At 36.0% G+C, this 27,622-nt stretch overlaps 1 protein-coding gene across 12 annotated transcripts in view; it reads right to left on the bottom strand.

Annotated features, from left to right (window-relative positions):
- Gphn (gephyrin) overlaps nt 1-27,622 on the bottom strand; it is a 360,226-nt gene that overhangs the window by 284,925 nt on the left and 47,679 nt on the right. For all 12 annotated transcript variants that reach the window (XM_051196174.1, XM_051196176.1, XM_051196182.1 and 9 more), the window contains exon 2: nt 2,633-2,711. In XM_051196174.1, the coding sequence (XP_051052131.1) occupies nt 2,633-2,711 (79 nt within the window). The remainder of the gene's footprint in view (nt 1-2,632; nt 2,712-27,622) is intronic.

The following is a 27,622-nucleotide window of genomic DNA, read 5'->3' as shown; positions in this document are numbered from 1 at the left end:
TTTAATTAAAAATATAAGGAAAATTCCTCAGGATGTTGGAAAAATACCTCATACCAACAATGAAAGTAACTATAAAACACAGAATCATAATAAATGTTTGCAAAGATGTAAGTAAGTTGCTTCTGGTTTTTAATCATGTCTTTGTGTGAGGAAACATACATATATTGGGGAGACTAGTATATATTGCTAGTAAACTGTAAAATAGTACAGCTGCTTTGGAAATAGTATCGTGTCTTCAAAAGTTAAAAATATAATAAAATATAATCCAGCATTACCAATCCGGGGTATATATCTAACCAAGATAATTTTGAGATTCACATTCATTGGATCCTTAGCCACAAAAGCAGAAAGGTAGAAGCTATCCTAAGATCCACTGATAAAAGAACGATAAGCAAAAAGGTTGTGTATACATAAAGTTTTCAATTTAAAGTAATCAAAACTACCAATAGCCTGTATTATGAATTAGACTTCTCATATTCTAGAATTACTGTAATTCTCCCACAAACTGAGCAATTCTTTTTCAGTGTTAAGCAACACATACTAGTATAGTATGTAATACATTTTTGAAAATATTTGGAAATTAAATGAGCCAGACCATATACCTCACAACCAACATTCAATCAACAGCAGGGTGAATAGTACCAATAATTTTTCCATAGTGATTTTGAGTCTTAAACAGCTTTAAACATTTATAATTGAGTCTAAATTCAAATAATCTTGACAGATGAAAATAAGCAATTAGAAATCTAAAACATGAGGCAGGAGAGAAGGCTCAGTAAGTAGTTGAGGTGGTTCACATCCATCTGTAACTTGGATCCCAGTACAAATGGCACCCATTTTTTCACCTCCACAGGTACTGCAAACATGGTGCACATACATATTCACAGGCAAAAACAAATGTTTTTGAGGGTTTATAAAAGAAATTCAAAACACAAAGGTATTGACTTTTTAACTCGTCCATAGCACACAGTTAAAACTGTTTTGAAAGTAAAGAGAATTAAGCTTTACAAGGAATGCAACTGAACAGGCAGTGGTGGTATACACCTTTAATCCTAGTACTCAAAAGGCAGAGGTAGGCGGATCTCTGAAATTATGAGGCAAGCCTGATCTTCAGAGTGCCAGGACTGCCAGGACTGCCAGGACTGTTACACAGAGAAATCCTACCTTAAAAAAAAAAAAAAAAAAAAAAAAAAAAAAAAGCAACCAACTATAGCTTAAATACTATATCACAACCATCTCTCTAAAAAAACAGTTTAATTTTTGTACCTTAAATTTATCTACTTAAAAATCAAAACAAGCCAAATTATATCATGTGAGGAATAATTTCTTATATGATTGAAATAATGTGCATACAGATGTTAGTAATCGAGATATAACATTAAACTAAAGACTTTTCACTGCATTGAGATAACACTAAAAATGTTTTAAAAAATACAACAGAAATTAACAAATTATACATACACAGAGGATGCAACCTTTTAATATTCATGAGAAAATAAAAAAGCTATTAAAATGGCTATTTATTTAGAAATGCATACAAATTGGAAGTTCAAACAAACAGACACATTAGCCAGCTAAAATGAGTGTCAAATTCTACTTATTTTTGTACTTAATAACTACAGGTAGGAGATAGACAAAAAGGACTCATAAAAAAATAAAAAATAATAGATATCCCCTCATCTCAATCTTGACTCATGTTAAATTTTGCTCCCACTTTTACAAGTTAGTAAAAAGACAAAATAATCTGCAAGATTTGTGACTTTCTCATATTTCTTTTGTCCTATGGCACACCTCCTTGACCATGTTCAAACAATAGCTCATCCAGTTCATTGCATTCCACTAATTTGTTATAGTGAAATGGTTGTAAAATTGTGGCACACATATTATATATGTCTTGATAATTACAGGATACCTACCACATTTATAGTATGAAATAGTCTCTTTGGGTTCCACATTTTGAACCTTTTTTTCAATTGATATAAAATGTCAAAAATTTAGAGGAATGGAAAATATTTTAAGGAATGGAACTGATCTGAGCAGCAAACAACAAAATAAACAAGGAGGCTGGTGGCACATGCTTGTGAATCATGACATTTGTGGGGTAGAGGTAGGAGGATCGTGACTTGGGAGTATAGGTAGGTAGATAGGTAGGTAGATAGATAGATAGATTAATAGATAATGCTGAAAGATACAAAACCCCAAATTTCTATGGTGTATAGTTTTCTAATATGGAACATTAAATACAGTCTAATATATTTAAGTATATATAGTTATTAAAAAGTTTATATTTCTAATTTTAAGAGTAAATAATTATTGCAAATAAGATATTCAAATGAACTTTAAGTGATGTAAGCAAATTTATTCTCATCTCCCCAAACAAATCAACGAGTAATGTCTGACTACTATCTACTGCTACACTGCTGACACCAGATACCAGTGTTTTGAAAGTTCATCTTTCATGATGACCCCAAATCTTCTAATGTTTTTCCATTTTATAAGAAACTATTCCATCAGACTCAACTAAATGTAACAAATTCTCAGAAAAAAAATTAAATTAGCTGTCAAAACTTTTTTTCAGTTAATGCAAAAATACAGTTTTAAATTATACTTAGGGATAAAAACAAATACTCACAAAGAAGGATCTTGGACAAGGTCTTTAAGATTTATCCCACTGCGGTCTTCTGCAAGATTCCTGAAGCAGCTATCACTCACTAAACAAGAAAAAGGGAAAGAAAAGAAAATTAATTTTTGCTTATGTTCTACTATAGCTGGTGCTGCCCAAAAGTAATTTTTAAATAAAATTTATCCTTTATATTTTTTTCTAAATATCAGAAGTAACTATTTTTCACTGCTAAATTGAGGAAAGATGGTAATGGTGAACAACAAAGCCAACATTTCAATGACAAGCAGCTAGTTAAAACACACTAACCTTATATAAATGCAATGTATAAAGCAATTAAAATGTGGAAAGTTTGTTTTGACTTCTAGAAGATTAGTTTACTAATACATAGTGGCAAGTCCCTGATTCCAAACACCTAAAGTAAAAGAGATAAACAACTCTGCTGTCCGTGTCATAGCATTTGTTTGAAACAGCAGAGATCAACGAAAATCAAAGTATAAACTAAGCTAGTAGAATAAGAGCTTCTTAGGTAATTTCAGTCTGCTAGTTTTTGTTGTTGTTGTTTGTTTGTTTGTTTTTTATTTCTGGGAATATTTGCCATTCATATGGACTAAGGATCAAAAATGATTATTTGGGAAAAGGAAACCACCACAATGCTTGGACAAACAAGAAACCAGCACAGTTCAAAACAAGAGTTTTGGAGGACAGCTGGCTCCTCCCTCCTGTTAATCTAGAATTAAAGGGAAAAAAAAAAATCTTTTATGACCACATTTACTGTTCCACTCAATGAGCAACAGTAAAAAAATAACTTACAAGTATAAGATAGAGCACAATGACCAAGATAAAAAGAATACAAAACCCTACAAATGATAGAGTTTAAAATTTTTAAGAAAACTAACATGACACAAACAAAACTCCTTACTAGTAGTCTAAAAAGAAAAAAATTAACAAAGAATTACAATCTACCAAAGAGAATTAGGTAATTTCAGAAATGATATACATAATATCCAATTTCCCATCCAATTCAACAAAGCAAAACCTATGAATACTGAACTTAAAGAAAAGTTAGTTGAGCCAGCAGGTAAGAGTCCTGTGTGTAGGCTGCTCCACCACAGCCATCACCCATTGGACTCTGTAATCTACAAGACACACTCTAACTCCCAAACCCACAAAACCCATCAGCCTCCCCTTGAGCAACCATCTTCTCCCCACCCCCCACACTCCCCCAACCCAGCAACAGGCCACAGAGGCACAAGCATCATCTGCACCAATTGGAAGAAATAAGAGACTGATCTCTAAGCTAAATTGCCACATCTCCAGGCCCTAAACCCTAGGGCACATCCCATGCCCCTGCCCTCCCTTCTCAGTCCTAGCAGCCAACCAGAAGGAAAGATCAGCCTCCCCATGAACAGCCCTCTCCAGCAACATCAGCAGACCCTATAGGCAAAAATGGAACCCACACCAGTTCAAAGAATAGGCACAGGCAAAACCTACACCAGCTGGAAAAGCAGACTCCATAGCAACAAGCACAACCCACACCAGTTGGAAGAACAGACCCCACTGGCACAAGTAAAGCCCACACCAGCCAAAAGAACTGGAACATATACTGGATTTAAGCACCCAAAACCCCACAAACCTCGGCAGAAACAACCCTACACAATCTGAGAACCAGGCAATTACCAGAAGCCTTGGTCATTCAGGCCAAAAAACAAAAAGAAAACAGACAATAAAGGAAGAAAAGACCCATCCAACACAGACATCACAAGAACCAACACCCATACCAATAATTATCCAAAACCCAGATGGGTAAACACCAGAGTAAGAACACATTCAACAACATAAAGAACAATATGGCACCACCAGAACCTAGTGATTCTACAACAGCAAAAGCTGAACATCCCAAGGCAGATGAAACAGAAGAAAATGAACTTAAAAATAACTTTATAAAGATGATAGGGATCCTTAAAAAGGAAATGAAAACTTCCCTTAAAGAAATGGAGGAAAAGGCAAACAAAAAATTGGAAGAACTCAAATCCCTTAAAGAAAGCCAAGAAAACCAAGAAAAATCAATCAAACAAGTGAAGGAAACAGTCTGACTTGAAAATGCAACAAGAGGCAATAAAGAAAAAACAAACTGAGGGAATTCTAGAAATGGAAAGTGGGAAGTAGCCCTTGAATGCATTGGCACAGGAGACTACTTTCTGAATATAACACCAATAGCACAGACAGAGATTGACAATTGAGGCCTCCTGAAACTGAAAAGCTTTTGTAATGCAAGGGACAAGGTCATTAAGAAAAAATGGCAGCCTAAAAAATGAGAAAAGATCTTCACCAACCCCACAACTGACAGAGGGCTGATCTCAAAGCATATAAAGAACTCAAGAAACTAGACATCAAAATACCAAATAACACAATTAAAAATTGGGATACAGATCAAAACAGAGAATTCTCAACAAAAGATTCTCAAATGGCTGAAAGACATTTAAGGAATTGCTCAACATCCTTACTCATTATGGAAATGCAAATCAAATGGACTCTGAGACACCATCTTACACCAATCAGAATGGCTAAGATCAAAAACATTGATGACAACTTATTGTGGAGTAAGGGGAACACTCCTCCACTGTTGGTGGGAATGCAAATTTGTACAGCCAGTTTGGAAATAAGATGTTATTGCTCAGAAAATTGGAAACCAATCTACCTCAAGACTCAGCATTAATACTCTTGTGCATATATACCCAAAAGATGTACACTCACATCACAAGGACATTTCCTCAACTATGTTCATAGCACCATTTTTGTAATAGCCATAAGCTATAAACAACTAAATGCCCCTCAATTCAAGAATGGATAAAGAAAATGTGGTACATTTATACAAGAGTATTACTCAACCATTAAAAAAGAAAGAAAGAAAGAAAGAAAGAAAGAAAGAAAGAAAGAAAGAAAGAAAGAAAGAAAAAAGACATCATGAAATTTGCAGGCAAATGGATGAAATAGAAAAAAAAAAAAATTATCCTGAGTGAAGTAACCCAGACCAAGAAAGACAAACATGGTATGTACTCACTCAAAAGTGGATACCAGATGAAAAGCAAAATATAAACAGGCTACAATCTATAGCTCCCAGAGAAACTAGTAACAAGGAGGATGCTAAGAGGGCCAAGCATGGATTGCCCTGGAGAGGGGAAATAGATGAGATCTCCTGGGTAAACTGGGGGAAGGGGTGGTAAAAGTGAAGGGAAGGGGGAAAGGAACATGAAGTATTGGGATGGCTGATTTTGGGGAAGAACAGAAAGGGAGAGCAATAAAAGAGATATCTTGATGGGGGGGCATCATTATGGGGTTAGAACACCTGGTACCACCAGGGAAACTCCCAAGAATCCACAAGAATGACACCAGCTAAGGCTCCTAGCAACAGTGTAGAGGGTGCCTGAACTGGAATTCTCCTGTAACCAGATTGGTGACTACCCTAATTGTCATCATAGAACCTTCATCCAGTAACTGATGGAAGCAGATGGAGAGATCCACAGCCAAGCACTGGGTAGAATTTCAGGAATCCAACTGAAGAGACAGAGGAGAGTATTATATCACCAATGAGGGTGGATGTTCAAGATCATGATGGGGAAACCCACAGAGACAGTGGACCCAAGCTCATGGAAGCAGAGGGACTCGAGATTGGCAGCTTGGGAGCCTTCAAGAGACTAGCCTAGGCCCTCTGCATATGAGTGACAGCTATGTATTTTGGTCTGTTTGTGGGGACCCTAGCAGTAGGACCAGTATCTGTCCCAGGTATATGAGCTGGCTTTTTGGAACCTATTCCCTATGGTGGGGTGCCTAATCAGTCTTGTTGCAGAGGGTAGAATCTTGGTCCTGCCTAAACTCGCTATGCCATGTGTTGTCAACTCCCATGGTTGGCTTTACCCTTTCTGAGGAGGGGGGTAGGGTAAGGTGGGGGAAGAAAGGAGGTTCAAGGGAGTGAACTGGAGGAGGGAAGGGAGACTGGTCGGGTATGAAAAAAAAATTTAAAAATTAATTAATAAAAGAAAACCAGCTGACAAATGTCTGAAACGAAAAAGAACACAGAAAAGAATACTAAGTTACATAGGAATCAGTGAGGCAAACAGAAGAGAAGGGGAAACAATACTTTTAAGAATTAAAAACTTGTGAAAATACCTAAAAATTGACTCAAAAAACTAAGGAGAGTTAGAAAGGGAAGCAAATGCCCCCCCACACACACACAAAGTGAAGAGAGATTTACAATGAACAGTCAAAATGCTGTGGGGATGTGACTAGGTCAAAAAAGAATATTTATGAATTTTAAAAGAAAAGGATAACTTTACAATAAAAAAATTAGATAAACAACATCTTGTTTGCTTGTTTGTTTTTTTTTCATAACAGGGTTTCTCTGTGTAGCCTCTATAGGCCAGGCTGATCTCAAACACCAGAGATTCACCTGCCTCTGCCTCCTGTGTGCTAGAATTAAAAGGAGTGTACAGCCCTGCCCATAAACAACATTTTAAAGAAATAAACAGAATTTACATCAGGTGTGTGCCTTTATGTTTTGTTATATTTTTTTCAGAGACCCAATTTTAACTGTGGTAAGATGATATTTTATTTGCATTTCTATGTGGTTCATGGTACTGAGCATTTTCCATGAATTTATTGGTGTTATTGTTTTTCCTTTTGAGAAATGCCTATTAGCATTATTCTTCCATCTTTTATACTCATTTGTTCTGTGTGGGTGGGATGGGGGGGGGGAGGCGCAGTTCATGGCACACATGAGCAAGTCAAAGAATAACTTGCCAGAACAGTTTCTTCTTCCTTTACTATGTAAGTTCTAGAAAGCAAACTCAGGTTATCAGACTTGGTAGAAAGTGCCTTTGTGCACTGAGGAATCTCACTAGCCCATCTCACTGGTTAGTTGCTAAATTGATTACTTCTGAGAGATGTTATTATAACATTAAGTACCTTTTATATTCTAAATATTTTCTGAATAATTAAAAATGATTACTATAATGAAACATCAAATTGGGTGAGTTGTACAGATATCTATTTGTGTATCTGTGTGATCTGTGTGGTAAATGTATTTCTTTGTGAGTATGTGCACATGTGCATACACACACACACACACACACACACACACACACACACACACACACAAACATTTAGAGGCTAGAGGTGAGTATCTGTGTTTTCCTTAATCACTCTCCACCTTACCTTTTGAGACAGGGTCTCCACTGAATTTAAGAGTTCACTAATTCAGCTAGACTAGTGGGCAAGCACTTGTCTCTGCATCACAGGAGCTGGGGTTATAGGACAAGTAACCATGCCTTGTTTCTAAAGTGGGCTACTGGGAATACAAAAGCAGGTTCTCATTCATGTCAGAAAGCACTTTAACAACTGTCTTAGGGTTTCTACTGCTGTGATAAAACACCATGACAAAAAGCAACACAGGGAGAAAAGGGTTTATTTCAGCTTATTGTGTCACAACACAGACCATCACAGAGAAATCAGGGCAGGAGCTTGAAGCAAGAGCTGATGTAGAGGCCATGAAGCTACTTATTGGCTTGCTCTCCAAGGCTTCTCAACCTACTTTCTTCTAACACCCACAACAGGCACTACCCACAGTGAACTGGCCCCTCCCACAAACACCAAAGGCTTACTCACAGGCCAATCTGGAAGGGCATTTCTCAATTAGGTTCCCTCTTCCCAAAATGACTCTAGCTTTTGTCAAGCTGGCATTAAACTAGCCAGCACATCAACTGTGCCATCATCCCAGACCCAGTATTATCAATTCATGAAGAAAAAAAAAAAAAAAAAAAGTATTTCTGGGTTAATTTTAAATATGTTGATGTCTCTGGAAAATTATCTAAAATTCTGTAGGTTGTGTTTCACTCCAATAATTGCTTCCTTGGAAGTTTTTCTTTAGCCTGATATTATGCCATCTGCCAATTTTTTCTTTTGTTTCTTATACTTTAGAAGTTCTATCCAGGAAATCATTGTATGTACAAATATCTTGTAAGTGTTCTCCCCCAAAGAGTCCAACATTTCAAGTCTTATATGTAGACCTTTAATCCACCTTGCTAAACTTTTGTACAAGATGAAAGATGGGGGTCAAGTTTCAATCTTCTGCTGGCTATCCAGTTTCCCAAGCAGGATTCACTGAAAATGCTACATTTTCTCTAATGTATGTTTTTGGAACCTTTGTCGACAATCAGTTGAGTGTACAGGCATTTCTGAAACCTGCTGAACAATTTTGTTTAATATTCCATATAAGATTTAAAAGAACATATTTCTCATCTAAAAAGAAAAGGTCCTTTCATTGTCAGTTAACCCATGCATCATTTTTGCTGTTGACTTTTTTTTTTTTTGTCCACCACTTTTATGGGTCATCTATGTACTCTATGAGCTACTGACAAATGTATCATAATTTCCACCAATATGATGAGAAAACTGTTTTATTAGTTTCTGGTTATACATTTTTATACATTTCCAAACATCCTTGTGTGACATAATTTAACTGTAATAAATTCCTGGCACACTGAATATTATTACAAAAATCCAACTTTCATTAAATAGTCTTTAAATGGTCTGCTTTGTTGAATGCTAGTATAGCTTTATTAACTTTCATTTAAGTCTTTTCATGGCACATTATGTTTTACTTTCCCTTAGTTTTTATATTACAATCATATTATTTTGTTTTGTTTTATATAGTATGACATGTAGTGACTTAACACATGTTTAATGTAATTCAATACGATCAAATAGAGAAAGAATGAATCTCATACAACTTGAAACTGAAGCTTGAAATCTGTTCTAAAGTAAACTCTGTTGCAGAATAGTGATATGTATATTTATCTTGATTTTATGGTTCTAGGCAGAAATACTTATTTTCCAACAGATGCTCTGTTCTTCTCAAAAGCAAAATCTAAGCCTGTAGCTCTTCATATCATCAAATATTTATTGGAAAATCTATATTAAATGCAAAGTAGTATTTAAGATCAGTCTCTGAGTAAGTAAGCTGAGCCCTAAACCTAATAGCCAGTACCACTTGAAACTTTTCAGCATAAGACAGTGGTATCTTTGGAAAAAATTCCTAAAAGGTAAAAATTCATATTACTTTATAGGAATTCATATTATTTTATATTCATTTGTACTATGACTTGAAACTACTAGTATAAATGCTTTCTTTCCCCCTTTCCTGTGCCACAGATGATTATCAAACATACACTTCAATTCAGGAATAAATACAACACTATGACCCATTCTAGCTCCTTAGTGCAGCAGTTCTCAACCTCTGAATCAAAAACCCCTAGGGGGTCAAACAATCCTTTCATAGGAGTTGCCCAAGACCATTGGAAAACAGGTAACATTATAATTCATATCAGTGGCAAAATTACAATTGCGAAGTAGCAATGAATATAATTTTATGGTTGGGGTCACCACAACATGAGGAACTAAAGGGTTGAAGCATTAGGAAGGGTGAGAACCACTTAGTGTTTCATATCCTTTATCTTACTATAGTCCATGTCATCCCTAATACCTTAGTAAAGTTCCTACTTTTAATCTTATCCTCTAAAAGATGTTTGCCTAACCATTAACAAAGACAATGTAAGTTACTGTCTAAACACAAGTAAAATAAATATTATATAGTCTTTAAATCTCACTGATGCCAACCCTTAGTCTTTATAATCAAGATATATAGGAATAAAATTTAAATAACAGGCAATGTATTAAAAATGAAGTATCAAAAAATTTTACTTCACTGTTGAATATTGTCTTTTGCAAACATAGCTTTGATGGATGAGATGAAAAAATTATCCTATTTGAATTAATGTATCAGCTACTGTTTTACTGTTCTGACAAAATATTTGATGAAGCAACTTAAAGGATGATTTACTTCATCTCATGATTTAACCCAAGATTAAAATTAATTGTGGCAAAGAGAACACGAGGGCCATAGCCCTTCAACAAATGAAAGTTAGAAAACAGAGAAGACATGAAGGGAAGAGGGCGGCTATGAGAGGGCACTTGTCCACTTTATGCTGTGCTGGCAAATGAAGGCAGGGATTTGTACTTGGCTCTCTACCAACTGAGCTGCTTTCATCACCCCTTTAGAGCTTTCACCTTTTATGTCACTATGCATGAGCAGATTTATATTGGCCTGCATATAGCACAATTGCCCATATTTCTTCTTATTGAACTCACTATTTACAAACTCTTCAGAATCAATGGAGGCAAAGAGAAATACAGAAAGAAACATAACCTAACATACTCAAGTCTGTTTAGAATGCCTTACATGAAACAAATGAAGAGTCTCATTAATTTCTCTTCTCCATTTTTAGTATCATATTTTCCCAGCATCAAAGAGCCTCACCAGAGCTTCCTCTAGAAGCAAACTATGCTTTCCTCTTATCCCCATCAATATTCAACTCTCTTGACATGCTTTAAAAAAGAATTTGAAATGTCACAGTTAATATCCAGAAAGAAATCACTGGTAAGTAATGTTATTTAATTTTCTTGCAACATGATTATGCCACTTAGACTGGAAAGCAGAGAAAATTATTTCAAAGTACTTAAAAACATGACATAGAATAAAAAAGATTCTACAATCAATGAATCAAATGGTGAGATTTGTGATGTATTACTTTTGTATTTATGATGATAACTGATAGCAATACACTTTAGATCTCTGTTTACCTTCTCACAGACTCACTCTTCTATTATCACCTAGATACCTAAATACTTCACATTTGCTCTAGGAGAAAATTATATCTTTTAGAGAAAAACCAGGGAATAACATTCAATTTTTATTTAGTTGCTCAGCACAAGATAAATCTAATCAAGTGAGCTTTTTATTAGAAGGAGGTACATCAAAAGGTAATTATAGGGGACTCTTTATTAAAACTATAAACAAATAGGAAAAAAATACCAATAATTAAAAGCACATCACATCTAGAGAAAGATAGCAAAAAGAACTTGAGCATTTTAAAAATATTTGTAGGTATCAAAATCTTAGCAAATAAACAAATGATACATATCACATAATACTTTAATTCCAATATATTAAGTCTTATTCAACCTTCAATGCAATGTTGTTGAGGATATAACTACTTTGGAGAACAATATTACAAAGCTAGTAAAACTGAGAATAAAAGTTTGTTCACCAACAGCTGTGTACATAAATATAATACCCCAAGAAAATTTCTCACATATACATAATTCTTTGAAGAATTGTTTATAGTAGTGCAAAATTTAGGACAACCAATAGTATATATAACTCTAACTTCCAAAAGAAGGAAACAGGAGGAAGGAGGACTGGAATTCAAAGCCATCTGATGTTATACATACAGCAAGTGCCAGGCCAGCATAAGCTATATAGTAAACCTATCTTTAAAAAAAAAAATCAAATAAATGAATAAATACTAAAGCAACTAAACACTTGCTGGGAGTTTAAATGAAGAATTACATCTATAGTTGTGGATAAATCACATAAACAATGTTGATATAAACAGGCTTTGGTATGAAATTATTCAAATGTATATATTTTACTGTCTGTTTTTTAAAAAGTTACAATATAATTACATCATTTACCTCTATTCCCCTTCCTTTCTCCAATTTCTTCCATGTCCCTCTTCCCTCAGCTGCTTTTCAAATTCCTGGCCTCTTTTTCTTTAACTCTTATTGTTATATAAATATAAATATGTAAATACAACCTGGAGTTCATTTAGAGTCAAGTATAATTTAAAAGGCAAAATAAGACTACATTTATTGTAAGTTAAAATACAAAAGTAGAATAAATAAGAATGGGAAAGAAAATCACCAACGTTGAAATAAAGAACAGTATGATGAATGATATTCTAATTTTATTTCTGTTAATATGATAAAAATGCCCTTAAGGGCAAAGGTTTTTTTTTTGTTTGTTTGTTTGTTTGTTTTGTTTTGTTGGCTTTCAGTTCCAGTTTACAGCTCATCACAGCAGGGGAGTCACAATGACAGGATCTTGAAGTAACTACTCACACATCCACAACCAAAAGCAAAGAGAGACCAGAACACTGTGTACTCACTTGCACTCAGTTCAGTTTCTCTGCTCTTATACAGTTCAGTACCACCACCCCCCACGACTTAGAGAATGGTTCCACCCACAGTGGGCCGGGTCCCACAGGCCAAACCAATATAGGCACTCATTTCCCAAGGGATTCTAGGTTGTATAAGGTTGACAAAGTTAACTGGTAAATTAAGTATTTATATAAAATATTCTATTTATTTTGTTCTGTGGTGTTCCCTGTATATTCATTAGAATAACTTTTTTTAACGGTTCAGAAGTTTATTCCATTTTCTTTTTTTAAATATATAATCATTGTTTTTTCTTATTTTACATATCGATCCCAGTTCCCTCTCCCTCCCTCCTATGCACCCCGCTCCCATCCCCACCCCAGCCACAGGGAGGGTGATACCTTCCAGGAGGAATCATCAAAATCTGTCAAGTCATTTGGAGTAGGGTCTAGGTCCCCCCCCCCCCACTCCCCCACCCCGATCTCTAGGCTAAGGGAGTATTCCTACATGGGGAATGTGCTCCCAAAGTCCTTTCATGCATCAGGGATACATCCTGGTTCCACTGTCAGAGGTCCCTTAGAATGTCCAGGCATTTGAACTGAGACCCACTCTTTTAAGGTAAAATTCATATATTGGCATGTTTTCCTATTCCTACAGATAAGATTTAATGATGGAATGGCTTCAACATTGAAATATGGTTATTTCTAATAAAACATAGCTTTGGTAGTTAAAAATTATAATCTAACTGGTAACTACACTGTTTTCTTAATTTGTGAGACTCCAATATTTTAACCTACACTGTAAGTCACTAATTTTCCAAAAGAGTAATATCTCTAATATCCAAACCAAATTTAATTACAAGTACATCAAACTGAATTTCCTTTCACTAAGCCCACATAGTAACAACTTAACCATAATTTTTGAAAGTTAGCCTTGGGATATGACTTAAAAAAAAAAAAAGTAAATACATCCTTCCATCTTCATTAACTACCTGTAACTACCAAAAATAAGTATTATTATTAGTAAAAAACACAACAGAATCAAGACACCAAATTAAAACATGTTTCCTTACTGTTTTTCCAATATAGCCTTTCAAGACAGGGTTTCTCTATGTAACCCTGGCTGCTCTGAAACTCACTTTATAGACCAGGCTGGCTCAAATTCAGAACTCAGGGATCTCCCTGCCTCTGTCTCCTGAGTTCTGGGACTAAAGGCATGTTCCACCACCACAGCTTATTACTGTTTTTCTTCAAAAATAACATCTTCAAAATACTTCTTTCCAGTACTTTATTTCAAACGTATATACCATTAGCACTTCTGTTGAATTTTCGTTCTTCCATGAATACTTTCATTATAATGATAATCATGGCAATCTTTGATTAGTAACTTGATTCTAGTCACTCTCATGAGAAAACAAGCCCTATGCATCAATATGACTGGCTCAGAATGTTTTAGTGCCAGGTCCTTTGTCTTCATGGCTTGCAGCCTTGTACAAGATTGTGTCTGTAAATAAATCGCTACTCGCACTTAAATCAAGTTATTATTCATAGCCTAAACTAAAGGAGAATATAACATGCTGAAATCTTTAGAGATATTGTCTAAGGCAGGAGTTGGCAAACATTTTCTTCTGAAAAGGACAGATATATTAGCGTATATTCTCTCATCCCTCCCAAACTGAATTTTTTAAAAAATAATATTTTAATTGAAACAATTATATTTCCTCCTTAACCCATACAAAACACTCCCCCTCCAACTCCTCCTATGCCACCATCCTACTCAAGTTGATATTCTCTTTTTCTGATTATTATTGCTAAATACATGCAAATATATGTATATATACACAGAATATATAAATACAACCTACTCAGTCTCTTTGCAGTCTCTCTCTCTGTGTGTCTGATTCTCTCTTTCTCTTTGTGTGTGTGTGTGTTTGTGTGTGTGTGTGTGTGTGTGTGTGTGTGTGTGTGTGGTTTCAGAGCCAACTACTATGTATTGGACTTTTTCAAAACAAAAATATCAAGCTAAAAAGGACAAAAATCAAACTTCAGACAGACTGGCACAAAGGCTGTCAGTCAACTCCTGGTAAAGAGGACAGCTTCAAATTCAGCAAATTTTGCTAATCACCCTTAACCAGCTGGTTCTGCAGATTTGTCCTTGGATCTAGTAGATGGCTGCCACCCAGTGGACACCATCAGTTTTTTTCACTTATCTGAATCATTCATGAAACACACTTAAAGACTTATACTGAGCTTTATATATTACATAGAATTAGTCTAAGGGTTTTATTCACAAATTTAAATGAATATCAAATTCATTAAGATCCACCAATTGAATTTGGATTTTATCCACGATAAACATTAATCAAAGTACCTGACATGAATATGTCAGCAATGACAATAACAACCATAAAATAGCTGCCAAGTTGGAGAATAGCAAATATCATAACATATAGAAATGGCATCAATAACCAAGAGTAGTGGCTTTTTTCTCTCCTTCGGCTGTTTGTTCCACAATGGATACCAGACCCACAACTGTTCCTCTTTATGTAGTTGCTGACATTTGGAAAGCACACCAGCTAAGGACGTCCACATCAAACTGAAATGTTTCCCCTCAGAATTCAGTACTTTTAGCCAAGAATAAGTGGCACACACCTTTAATCTCAGCACTAACAAGGCAGAATTAGGTAGATCTCTTGAGTTCCAGACTAGCCTGGTCTACATAGTGAGTTCCAGGACAGCCAGGGCTAAATAAACAGTGATACCCTCCAAAAAAAAAAAATAATAATAATAATAATAATATAAAAGAAACTTCAGCACTTAAGTCATTCCTATAGCCCAGCTTTCCTTCAATACATGGATCAGAAAATAGTGACAACAACTGAATGTATGTAACATCACAAAAGTTCAGGTCTCTTCTCTCCTTCACAGTTCCATCTGTACTTCTTTTATCCCTCTTTACCAATCAATGTACTCTGACTTTAGCTGTTTCTACGGGGAGAAAACATATGGAGAATCTTAGGAATTCATATAAAAGTATAACCATCAAAATGTTTACTGTAATAAAAATAAATTGATTAGGGGAAAAGGAAAATAAAAAATTTGCTTTAAGACAATGGTACAAAAGCAATGACGTAGAAAAGAAACATAGGCCTTTATCATATAGTGTTGGAAAATTAAAACAAGCATAAGAAAAAATGATTTTAATACAAGCCTCCATCTACATGCAAAACAACCCCTAAAATGCATCACAGACCTAAAACTTAGAATTGTTTAACTTCTTTAAATACACACCTAGAAAACTTGGGGATTTCTTAGAATATACATTTTTTTGAGAGAAAAAAATGATGAGAATATAACCCTATATAATAAAATAATCACAAAAAGTAGGAAAAAACCAATTGTAGAATTCACTCTGCTTTCACCAGTTGTGAGATATTATTTATTATACTATCAGAGCTAGGGAAATTTGACATTTAATATTTGTAAACTACTGTTAACTAGCATACAAAAACCTTCCTCAGTATTTTAAATGTGTTGAGCCAAATGCAATTATATATCATGTTTAACCACTAAGATACGTAACAGCTTCAAACTTACAAAACACCCCCAAGCTAGAAATAATCCCCTCATTATTACTTCTCTGTATTCACAGCTACCACCTTTATTATTCCAGTCTCCATGGCAATTGCTTATTTGTTCTTCATTGTTATAGTTGTTTTTGTTTTGATGACTATACTAATGGAGTCACATGCTATCTAACTACCTGAAGTTAATTTTCTTTATTGTATGTCTACCCTATCTTTTATATTATTATTATAAAGGTACAACAGTATCCAAGCAAGGGAAGCCAGCAGGCTAACTGCAGATCTTCACCTCTCCCTCAGCCATTCCAATTACCCATTCTTATCCCCAGTGCTATAGGAAACCAACAGCTGCAGCTCCCTCAACCCAATTCCAGTGAATCAAACAGATCTTCTCCAAACATCCCACACCCTATTCATTCATTGCTTTATCCTAGGCACCAAACCCAGCAGACATTTGTTGGGAACTCACAGGCCACCCCAGCCAAAGAAGTGGGTAGCCAGCTACAGACCTTCACACCCCACCAAGCCCAATCCCCCAGTTTCCCCAGCTTTGGGGCAGACCACCTGCTGCAGCCTCTCCTTACTCTCTGCCCCCATTCTCAGGGAACTAAGTAGATCCTGGCAGAACACCCTGCTTTGAGCTTCTCTGTAGTCTATCCCCATACCTAAGTGTCAGCTCCCAATACCTAGAAACACATTTTACCTGGAACCACCAGTACCACACCTATCCTTCCTCCTGCCTCACTATTGGCCATTAAGCTCTTTATTAGGACCACCAGGTGTTCTAGACAGGCACAGTATCATGGCTTCACAGAGGTAAACAAATGGAGCATAAACAAAAGTCACACAACTTAGATAATATTATACCACACAAGACCTGATAACAGCACCTAGAATTACAATCTTCCCAAACACAGATGCCTAGCTGCAAGCATAAAAATACAACAACAGCCAGGACATTATATGTCCCCTAGAGTCCAGAAACTCTATCACAGCAGGTCTTGAATATTCCAACAAAATTGAAGCACAAGAAAAATGCCTTAAAATAGTCTTTATGAATATGATAGAAGTCCTTAAATAAGGAATGAATAAATCTCTTAAAGAAAGCTGTAAAAATGCAAACAAACAAATAGTGGAAGGAAATGTATAAAATAGTACAAGTCAAGAAAGTGGAACTAGAACCAATAAAGAAAACACAAACAGAGGGAAATCTAGAAAAGAGAAATTTAGGAACTCAATTTGTTGGTGTTGTCAAGCCTCGCCGACAATACAGGAGATAGAAAAGAGACCCTAAAGCACTGAAGACATTGTTGCAGAAAAAAATTATTAACCACGCACAGATGTGTTGCTTTTGTTTAACTAAGATGAGTTGCAATTATTTATGTTGGAGAATATCTGTTTAACTATGTAAAGAGAGATATACTGCATTTGTTTAATTATGTGTTGCTATTTTACCTTGCCTGCCTAAGGCAGCTGATTGGTCTAATTAAAAGATGAATGGCCAGTAGTGACCGAGGAGGTATAGGCAGGACTTCTGGGTAGGGAGAATAAGAGGAGAAACTGGGCTCAGGAAAAGAACGAAAAGAGATACCAGGGAGACCCACGGGCCAGCTAAGCAGGCACAGAGGAAGCAGAGAAGTAGGACATGCAGAATGGAAGAAGGGTAAAAAGCCCTGAGGCAAAATGTAGATGAATAGGGACTGGTTAAATTAAGTGAAAAGAGCTAGTGGGACAAGCTTATGCTAAGGCCAAGCATTCATAATTAATAATAAGTCTCGGCATCTTTAATCAGCAGCTGGTTGGCAGCCCAAAGAAAATTCCAACTCTAAGACATAACGGATAAAAATAGATACTGTGGTCAAAGAAAATTTTAAATCTAAAATATGCCAAGCACAAAATATCCAGAAAATCCAGGACACCATAAAAAGACCAAATCTAAGAATAACAGGAATAGAGGAAACAGGAATAGGAGAAGAAACCCAGATCAAAGGCACAGAAAATATTAAAAAGTAAAATCATAGAAGAAAATTCCCCTAACCTAAAGAAGGAGATACCTGTCAAGGTATAAGATGCATATAGAAGACCAGAGGCTGGAAGAGGAAAGAAAGTCCCCCTTGGCATCAAAATAAACAAAACACATTAGGACAAAGTAGAAGCCCACACCACAGAATGGAAAAAGACTTTTACTATTTTGTGAGCACTTGATTAAAATATTAACAATAGCAAGATAGAGAATCATAATAACATCTGAAATAAGCTTAACTTTTTTTCCACTTTTGAATTCATATCTTTTTTTTTTATTTAAATTTGAAACAAAGTTGTTTTACGTCAATCCTAGTTTCATTTTCCTAATAAATAGAAAAAGTAAGTGGAAGATATAGAAACTTGTGCCTCAAAATTTGATATAAAAACTTTGATTTATCACATAAGCCTTATTGTATTCCTCAATTTTACTACTCTCAACAGTTTAAACATTAGAATTTACTGTTGACCTATTTTCAAGGTAGATATATTTCTGCTCAAGATCATAGTAAAAATGTGAGTACTGCTTCTTTCTATACACACACAAGATTATTACTAAATAAACATCAAGTAGAGGGCTAATATCCAAAATAGACGAAGAACTGGAAAAAAAAAAAAAAAAAAAACAGGTATCAAGGAAACAAATGTTTATCTCTGTATCATATCCACAATAAAAATCTTTCCCTTAACCATTAACACACACACACACACAAACACACACACATAACACACTTTAAAAAAATGAGGTATACGATCTAAACAGAAAATTCTCAGAAGGAAACTCAAGTGAATGAAAACACTCCCTTAGGAGCCTATCTGCTTTTAATGAGAGACAGAAAGGGGCTGTAACCAGATAGGAGGGGAGAAATAGATGGATGTAAAACCATAATCAGAATATATAACTTGAAAAAAAAACTATTTTCAATAAAAGGAAAATTCAAAAGCTAAAAAATAAAGGTGCAACAATAAAAAATTACAGCAATAAAAATATGAATATGTTATATATAATATTCAAAATATTCTAATTTTAGCCATTCTGGGAGGAGTAAGATGGTATCTCAAAGTTGTTTTGATTTGCATTTCCCTCACAGCTAAGGATGTTGAGCATTTTATTAAGTGTCTTTCAGCCTTTTTGATTTCCTCTATTGAGAATTCTTTCTTCAGTTCTGTACACCAATTTTAATAGGGTCATTTGGTGTTTTGCTGACTAGTTTCTTGAGTTCTTTGTATATTTTGGAGATCAGCCCTTTGTCGGATATAGGATTGGTGAAAATCTTTTCCCAGTCTGTGGGCTGCCGTTTGGTCTTGTCCACTGTGTCCTTTGCCTTACAGAAGCTTCTAAGTTTGAAGAGGTCCCATTTATTAATTGTTTCTCTCAGTGTCTATGCCCCTGGAGTTATGTTCAGGAAGCGGTCTCCTATACCAATTTGTTCAAGAGTACCTCCTACTTTCTCTTCTAAGAGGTTCAATGTAGCTGGATTGATGTTGAGGTCTTTGATCTATTTGGACTTGAGTTTTGTGCATGGTGACAGACATGGATCTATCTGCAGTCTTCTACACACCATCATGCAATTGTGCCAGCACCATTTGTTGAAGATGCTGTCTTCGCCCCATTGTATAATTTTAGCTGTTTTGTCGAAACTCAGGTGTTCATAGGTGTGTGGGTTAATATCAGGATTTTCAATTCGATTCCATTGGTCTACCTGTCTATTTTTATGCCAATACCAGGCTGTTTTCAGAACTATAGCTCTGTAGTAGAGCTTAAAGTCAGAAATGGTGATGCCTCCTGAAGTTCTTTTTATTTTATAGGGTTGTTTTGGCTATCCTGGGTCTTTTGTTTTTCAATATAAAGTTGATTACTATCCTTTCAAGGTCAGTGAAGAATTGTGGTGGGATTTCAATGGGGATTGCATTGAATCTGTAGATTGATTTTGGCAAGATTGCCATTTTTACTATGTTTACCCTACCTATCCAAGAGCATGGGAGATCTGCCCATTTTCTGGTATCTTCTTTAATTTCTTTCTTTAGAGCCACAAAGTTCTTATTATATAGGTCTTTTACTTGTTTGGTAAGTGTTACACCAAGATACTTTATATTGCTTGTGGCTATTGTAAAGGGTGATGTTTCTCTGATTTCTTTCTCTGTCTCTTTGTCGTCTGAAAAAAGTAGGGCTACTGATTTTTTTGAGTTTATCTTGTATCCTGCTAGTTTGCTGAAGGTGTTTATCAGCTGTTGGAGTTCCCTGGTAGAGTTTATTGGGTCACTTATGTAAACTATCATATCATCTGCAAATAGAGACAGTTTGACTTCTTCCTTTCCAATTTGGATCCCCTTGATCTCCTTTTGTTGAAGAGATATGGAGAGAGAGGGCAGCCTTGTCTTGTTCCTGATTTTAGAGGAATTGGCTTAAGTTTCTCTCCATTCAGTTTGATGTTGGCAGTTGGTTTGCTGTATATTGCTCTTACTATGTTTAGGTATGTTCCTGTTATCCCTGATCTCTCCAAGACCTTTATCATGAAAGGGTGTTGAATTTTGTCGTGGGCTTTTTCAGCATCTAGGGAGAAAATCATATGGTTTTCTTTTTCAGTTTCTTTATATGGTGGATCACATTGATAGATTTTTGTATGTTAAATCATTCCTGCATTCCAGGGATGAAGTCTACTTGGTCATGGTGGATGATTTCTCTGATGTATTCTTGAATTCGGTTCGCTCATGTTGGAGAGGATGTGGAGAAATGGGAACATTTCTCCACTGCTGATGGGACTGCAAACTCATACAGGCATTTTGGAGATCAGTATGGCGGTTACTCAGGAAAATGGGAAATAGTTTACCACAGGACCTGGCAATCCCCCTCTTAGGCATATACCCAAATGATACACATCCATGCAACAAAGACATCTGTTCAACTATGTTCATAGCAGCACTATTTGTAATAGCAAGAACCTAGAAGCAACCTAGATGCCCCTCAATTGAAGAATGGTTAATGAAGATGTGGCACATCTACACAATGGAATACTACTCTGCAGAAAAAAATAATGGTATCTTGAAATTCTCAGGTAAGTGGATGCACTTGACAAAACCATCCTGAATGAGGTAACCCAGTCACAAAAAGAGGAACACAGTATGTACTCACTCATATATGGCTTTTAGACCTAGATCAAAGGATCACCAGCCTATAATTCACACCACCAGAGGAACTAGGATACAAGGTGTTTTCTAAGAGATTCATATAAAGTCCCTCAAAGAACCGGGAAGGGACAAGTCCCCCAGAGCACACGGTAATGGGGGGGGGGGCAGTGAATGGAGAGAGAAGTAGAGAAAACAAGGGAGAGAAAAGGAAAACACATGCAATCAGGAAGATTGAGCCTGGTTAGGAATAGAAGACAGGAAAAAGAGAGAGAGAACATAAAAGAGGGAGCCAATATTGGTTTGAAGATAAAATTGAACACAAAGAAAGGTCTAGAGAACTTCAAGACTGCCACCAACTAACAATTTGAGCTTCTGTGGAAAGGCTACCATAAATGCCCTTCCCGGATAGTGAGATCAACAAGTAACTTATCCATGGAACCCTCAACTAATGCCTGTTGGAAACAGGAGCAAACACCCATACATAAACACTGAGTCGAAGTAGAACCTAGATGCAGATGGAGAGGACAAGACCAGGTGGCAGAAACACATAGAGACAGCTTACCTGAACAAGGAGGAGCTAACGGGCCACCAGAATGATAGCTGGGAAGCCAGCATGGGACTGATTCAGGCCCCCCTGAATATGGGTCTCAGCCAGAAGGACTGAGCAGTCTAAGGGACCTCAGACAGTGGAGCCAGGATGTATCCCTGGTGCACAAAAGGACCTTGTGAACACATCCCCCATGGAGGGATAACTGCCTTAATCTAGAGACAGGAGAGAAGCCCTAGTCCCTACTTCACATGACCTGTCAGATCTACATGACCCCAACTGGATGGCATTCCCCTACATATGGAAATGGGGTGGGGGGAAGGGAGGGGAAGGTTGTTAGAGTGCATATGAGAAGGCAGAGAGGGTATAAGGGAGGGAGGGAAGAAGGAGGGAGGGAGCAAGAGGGAACTGGGATCGACATGTAAAATAATAAATTAAATTAAAAAAAAAAATGCTTTGACTCCAAAATTTAAATTCAAGGACAAGTTACTGGGGAAAAGGATTTTTATTTTTGTTTCCACAGAAAATGAAAACCTGTGGATTCCTTCTAGACTAATGTGGTTTGATCAAGCCAGACCACCTGAAACAGAGTACCAGGTGATCCTACATTCAAAACAGCTGGACAAAGCAGCCTTACAGACTACAGCCAGGATTTCTGCATCATTTTAGAATCCCCCATGACAGCGCCCCTTACCAGCAGGAAGTAGTTTGGAAAGAACGACGCCCAAATTCCCAAATATTGTCTATAAATGTTTGTTTTCATTTAAATGGACTTGGTTATATAAAATAAATAAAAAAAAATTTAAAAAAATAATATTCAAAACATTCACTCTCCACTTTCTAATTATAAACAACTGTAGCAAATTCTTTTTCTCCAAATACTTGTTTTATATAAGTATATTTGCATGTATTTGTATGTTTCATACACATGCAACTGCAGGTGACTTCAAGGTAAGAAGAGGGCACTGGGTCCCCCAGAGCTGGAGTTACAGCATATTGCCCCTTTACGGATATTTTCCCATGATGTTCATTGTTCTTAGGTGTTGCTGCTGGGTAGGACTGTTATTTGCTTCCCTCCTATAGCAGCTTGCATAACATTTCCTGGTACAGTGGAAGCTGGACCAGAGAGAGAGCAGATTTTCCAGTTAAAACCAGTTCACATAATCCGAGTCCTGTTTCATAAGTATGCAGTACTTTCATCACTAGGAGCTTACCTTCAACCTCTGGGATGTAAACAAGCACAAGAGATGTGATGGTTTGGATAAGAATGGTCCCCATGGGCTCATATATTTGAATGCTTATTCCACAATTGGTAGAGCTTTCAGAAAGGATTACCAAGTGTGGTCTTGTTGGACAAGTGTGGCCTGTGTCTGCAGTTCTGGTTGTAAGTCCTCCGTCACTGTTACAGCATTATGCTTGCCTGCGTACTTCCATACTCCCTGTCATAATGACTAATTATGGACTCTAAGTCCCTGGAATCATGAGTCCACAAACAAAATGCATTTTTTTATAAGCTGCCTCAGCCATGATGTCTCTTCACAGAAATAGAGAAAATAACTAAGATGAGAGAAATCATTCCTGGTCAATTTTCTGGGTCTAGTGAAGTCATGGATTTTAGACTAGACTCTACTACCACCAGTATATTTCTTAACTAAATTCCAAATGATATCCTTCAGCCCACAGGTAAGTATTAGAGCTGAGGGCTTTTAAAAGTCATTCTTGATCCCTGGAAAGTTCCCCACATATTGCTGTTTACTGTCTGCCATGAGTTGAGTATTATCTGCAACATATTCCTGCCAATGTGATATTCTGCCTTCATATGGCCCAGAATCAATGGAGTCAAGGCTAATAGACCAAAAGTTCTTAACACAGTAAGACAAAATAGTATTTCATTTCTCCTTAATTAATTTTTTCAGGTATTTTCCCATACAATGAATAAAGCTAATTACTTCAAAGTCTTAATTTTTAAAAATGGGATCAAAGAGAATGTTTTAGATAAGATTATTTAGACATAAGTAATATTTTCAGCCAAAATGTCAAAACTGAGTTTTAAAACGTCAGTCCATAGAAAATAAAATAGATAAGATGGAACTGTTATATAAACTGAAATGTAGGAATGGTAAGTGTCGTAGTTTGCTTTATGATGCTGTAACAAAACACTAGCCCAATAACAACTTTGGCTTAAAAAAAAAAAAAAAAAGATTTATTTTTAGCTCACAGGTTCATCACCATTACAAGTCTACCACAAAGATAAGCCAAGGCAGAGACCCGGGGATAGAAATGAAAGTGGAGACCAAGGAAGAAGGATGCTTTCTGTATTATTTTCTCTGTTTTGCTCAGTTATTTTTTTAATACAGTCCATGGGCTTAGGGATGACACCACCCACAGTGGGCTGGACCCTCCCATATTGATTAAAAATTAAGAAAGGGGTTCACAGACACACTCACAGGGCAAATCCAATGGAGGTCTGAAAATTGATTCATTTTATTTAATTATAATCAAGTAGAGATGACTGAGAATGATATCCACAATACAACCCTGAACAGATTTGCACTTTCTCTGTTTGGTTCTTCTTGGTCTCTTTAACAGAATGCCTCTTGGTAGGAAAGAGACAGTCATTGAATAAAAATACCTACCTCGTTCAGAAACATACTTGTCACTAAGCCTAAAAAGACCATAATGTCCTTCTATTTTTCAGCCCAATTGTCAGCACCAAGTTTTATGGTCATTTTCTTCCCAAGAATACAACATTTTCTGTATCTGGTGGCACACATCTATAAGCCAGTGTTTTAGTTTGCTTTCTGTTCTTGAGATAAAACAATAATCAACAGTACCTTAAGGAAAAAAACAGTTATGTTTAGTTTATAGCTTACAATCCATCATTGAGAGAAACGAAGGAAGCAGAGACCACGGAAAGTTCAGTGCTTATTGATGGGCTCTCCATGGCTTGCTCAACTACTTTTCTTGTATAACTCAGGCCCAACTACTCATGCATGGAAGAATATACAATAGGCCAGGCCTTCCTACATCAATACCAATCAAAAAATTGTTCCCACAGACATGTTCACAAACCAATGTGATGTAAGCAACTCCCTCAACAGAGAGACCAAGAAGGTCTAGGTTTGTGCGAAAACTAAATAGTACATCCAGGCACTACAAAAGAGATGTCTGGAGGAGCCCAAGTTGAATTCTGGATCATCCTCCAGTACAAATTGAAATCCTGATCAAAATAAAACAAGAGAACATTGTTTGTGTTCATTCTCCACTTCCATATGTCCACTCCTCAAGATAAAATAGTCTAAATTTAGAGGTATATGCTATGAGAATAGATATGTAGAGTTGGCCAGAAACCAAGAATGTTTTCCTCAAGAACTATTAACATTACTGATGAGACTGTGTTCACATTTTAGAGGTAAAATAATACAAACCTTAAAAAAAAAAAAAACTTCCAGATTTGAGACCATGATTATCTACTTAAAACCTAACTAACTCACTGCAAAACAGTAATGGGAGCTACTACAAAACCTTTAGGAGATAGAACCTAGTAGGATATTACCAAGGTGTGTTTTCAAAAGGAAGTTTCCTTGAAACCTACTGGCTTTTCATGATGGTTGTTAAAAACAGAGCAAATTTCCCCACCTACCCACCTTCAGATGTGTCTGGTATTTGTTCTACATATAGTGATTTGCTTGTGGATTGTCTCCTAATAATTTCATGTATTTTCATGTTATTAATTATTATGTTTTTCTTTTAGCTTAAAAAACGATTATGTTTTATATGGCACTCTGGTTATGGTACACACATTTAGCATTATTTGTCTAGGAAAGACTTTATCCTTCATTTCAGAAGGACCATTTGTCAGGTATAAAATTCTTATTGAATATTTTTCCTTCTGCACATTAAATTTATTACTCCATTGACTGCAGTCCCATCAGGTTTCTGCTGTGACATCCAGTGATAGCCCCACTGAAACCCTTTTATATCTAACGTGTTTCTTTTCCTTTTCAGAATTCAAGATCTGCCTTTGATTCTTGACAATTTGATTATAATGTCTTGGTGTACATTGTTCAGACTGAAGACGTTTAGAGATCCCTGACCTTATTTTATCTGAATATTTCATTTTTTTCCCAATTTGGAAACTTGTAAAACTTATTAATTAATATAGAGGGAAATTTACCCAGGAATAATGAAGAAACAAAACTGCCTGTTTTATCATAGATGATGAAAAAAACAAACAAAAATAACTGGGCCACATAAAGGAGCTCAGGTCTAGAACTTGTTTGTTCACAAATATAATTTCTTCCAAATATAAAATAATGATTTACATCAGACAACTGAAATATAGTTATAAATCTAGCAAAATAAGAGTTGATATAGTAACACATTATAGAGTAAAAAATATGTAATTACAACACAGAAAAGGCGTGTTAAAGCATAACCCCTATGACTAAAATATCGAACTAGGAATAGAAGAGACATTGACAGAGCAAGAAATAATACTAAAAATAAAAAATAAATAAATAATAAAAACACAGTTAAGGGGCTAAGGAGATGGCTTACAGAGTAAATTGCTTGCCACAGTCGTGAGGACCTAAATTCAATTCCTATCACATGTAAAAAGAACCAAGTGCTGAGAAGGTAGAGAGAGGCTTCTTGGGACTATTAGCCAGCTAGTCTCACTACAAGTTCAGTGAGAGATCCTGTCTCAAAAAATAAAGTGAAGAGCAAGAAGTAAACCTGTAGTTTACCTGTAGTCTTCACACATTCACACACCCAAACATAGGCATAAGCACTCCTGACAGAATATACTCATGTTTGAGCCTGCATCAATGCCTTCTAAAATGTAGACTGAGGAATATCTCATATATCATGCAGTCTTATGTCCATGCTAATTCCATGCTAGAACAAAGAAATCTTATAGAGGATCCAAACAGTTCCTGTCCCCACAAAGCCTCTAGATCCACCCTGACGAAAGAATCTCACTGCACCAGTAAATTTGATTTCTGTTCTGGCCAACATAATCTGAGTGGTTGCTATGGTCGAAAACCAATATGTATACAACTGCAGCTAGTAGCTCCTAAAATCCTTCTACTGTGCTGTTATGCTGTACTAATGTTAGTAGCTGTAGCCTCCAGATATAATCCAACAATGTTGTATACATGTGAGAAAAAAAGGGAGGTGGGCAACAAGATGATACATCCTGGGATGATCAGAGCTCTTGTAGAACAGGGAAGAATCCAACTGTGCTTGACTACAAGCAGATGACTGTAGACAACACTCTGAAAAGCTTGCAATACACATTATCTTTTGAACACATATTTAATTATTAACAATAAATCAACTGTGGATTTGGGACATACTTGGGCTTGGTTCTCCTAGTGCTGAGACTATAACACTACATCAGACATGAGTTTACAGCAAACCTGTACTTGGTGCACCATCTAGTGGTAAAATATCAGAAATAATTATTGAGTCAGAGAAAATAAATATCTGCTCATTAGAATTTCTGGAAATTCATATTACCAAGGCTGGTATAAATATCAAATCTAGTGTATAGATAACAATGTGCAATAACAAGCATCAAGAACACAGAGAAAAATCGTGTTACTTAACAGACAAAATTAAGGCACTGGAAACTGACCATAAAATAATATATACAAATTCTTAA

This window comes from Phodopus roborovskii, unplaced genomic scaffold (genome assembly GCF_943737965.1).
Source record: "Phodopus roborovskii unplaced genomic scaffold, PHOROB, whole genome shotgun sequence".
Lineage (NCBI taxonomy): Eukaryota > Metazoa > Chordata > Mammalia > Rodentia > Cricetidae > Phodopus > Phodopus roborovskii.
The sequence above is the reverse complement of the archived record's forward strand: the minus strand, read 5'-3'. Positions and strand labels throughout refer to the sequence as shown.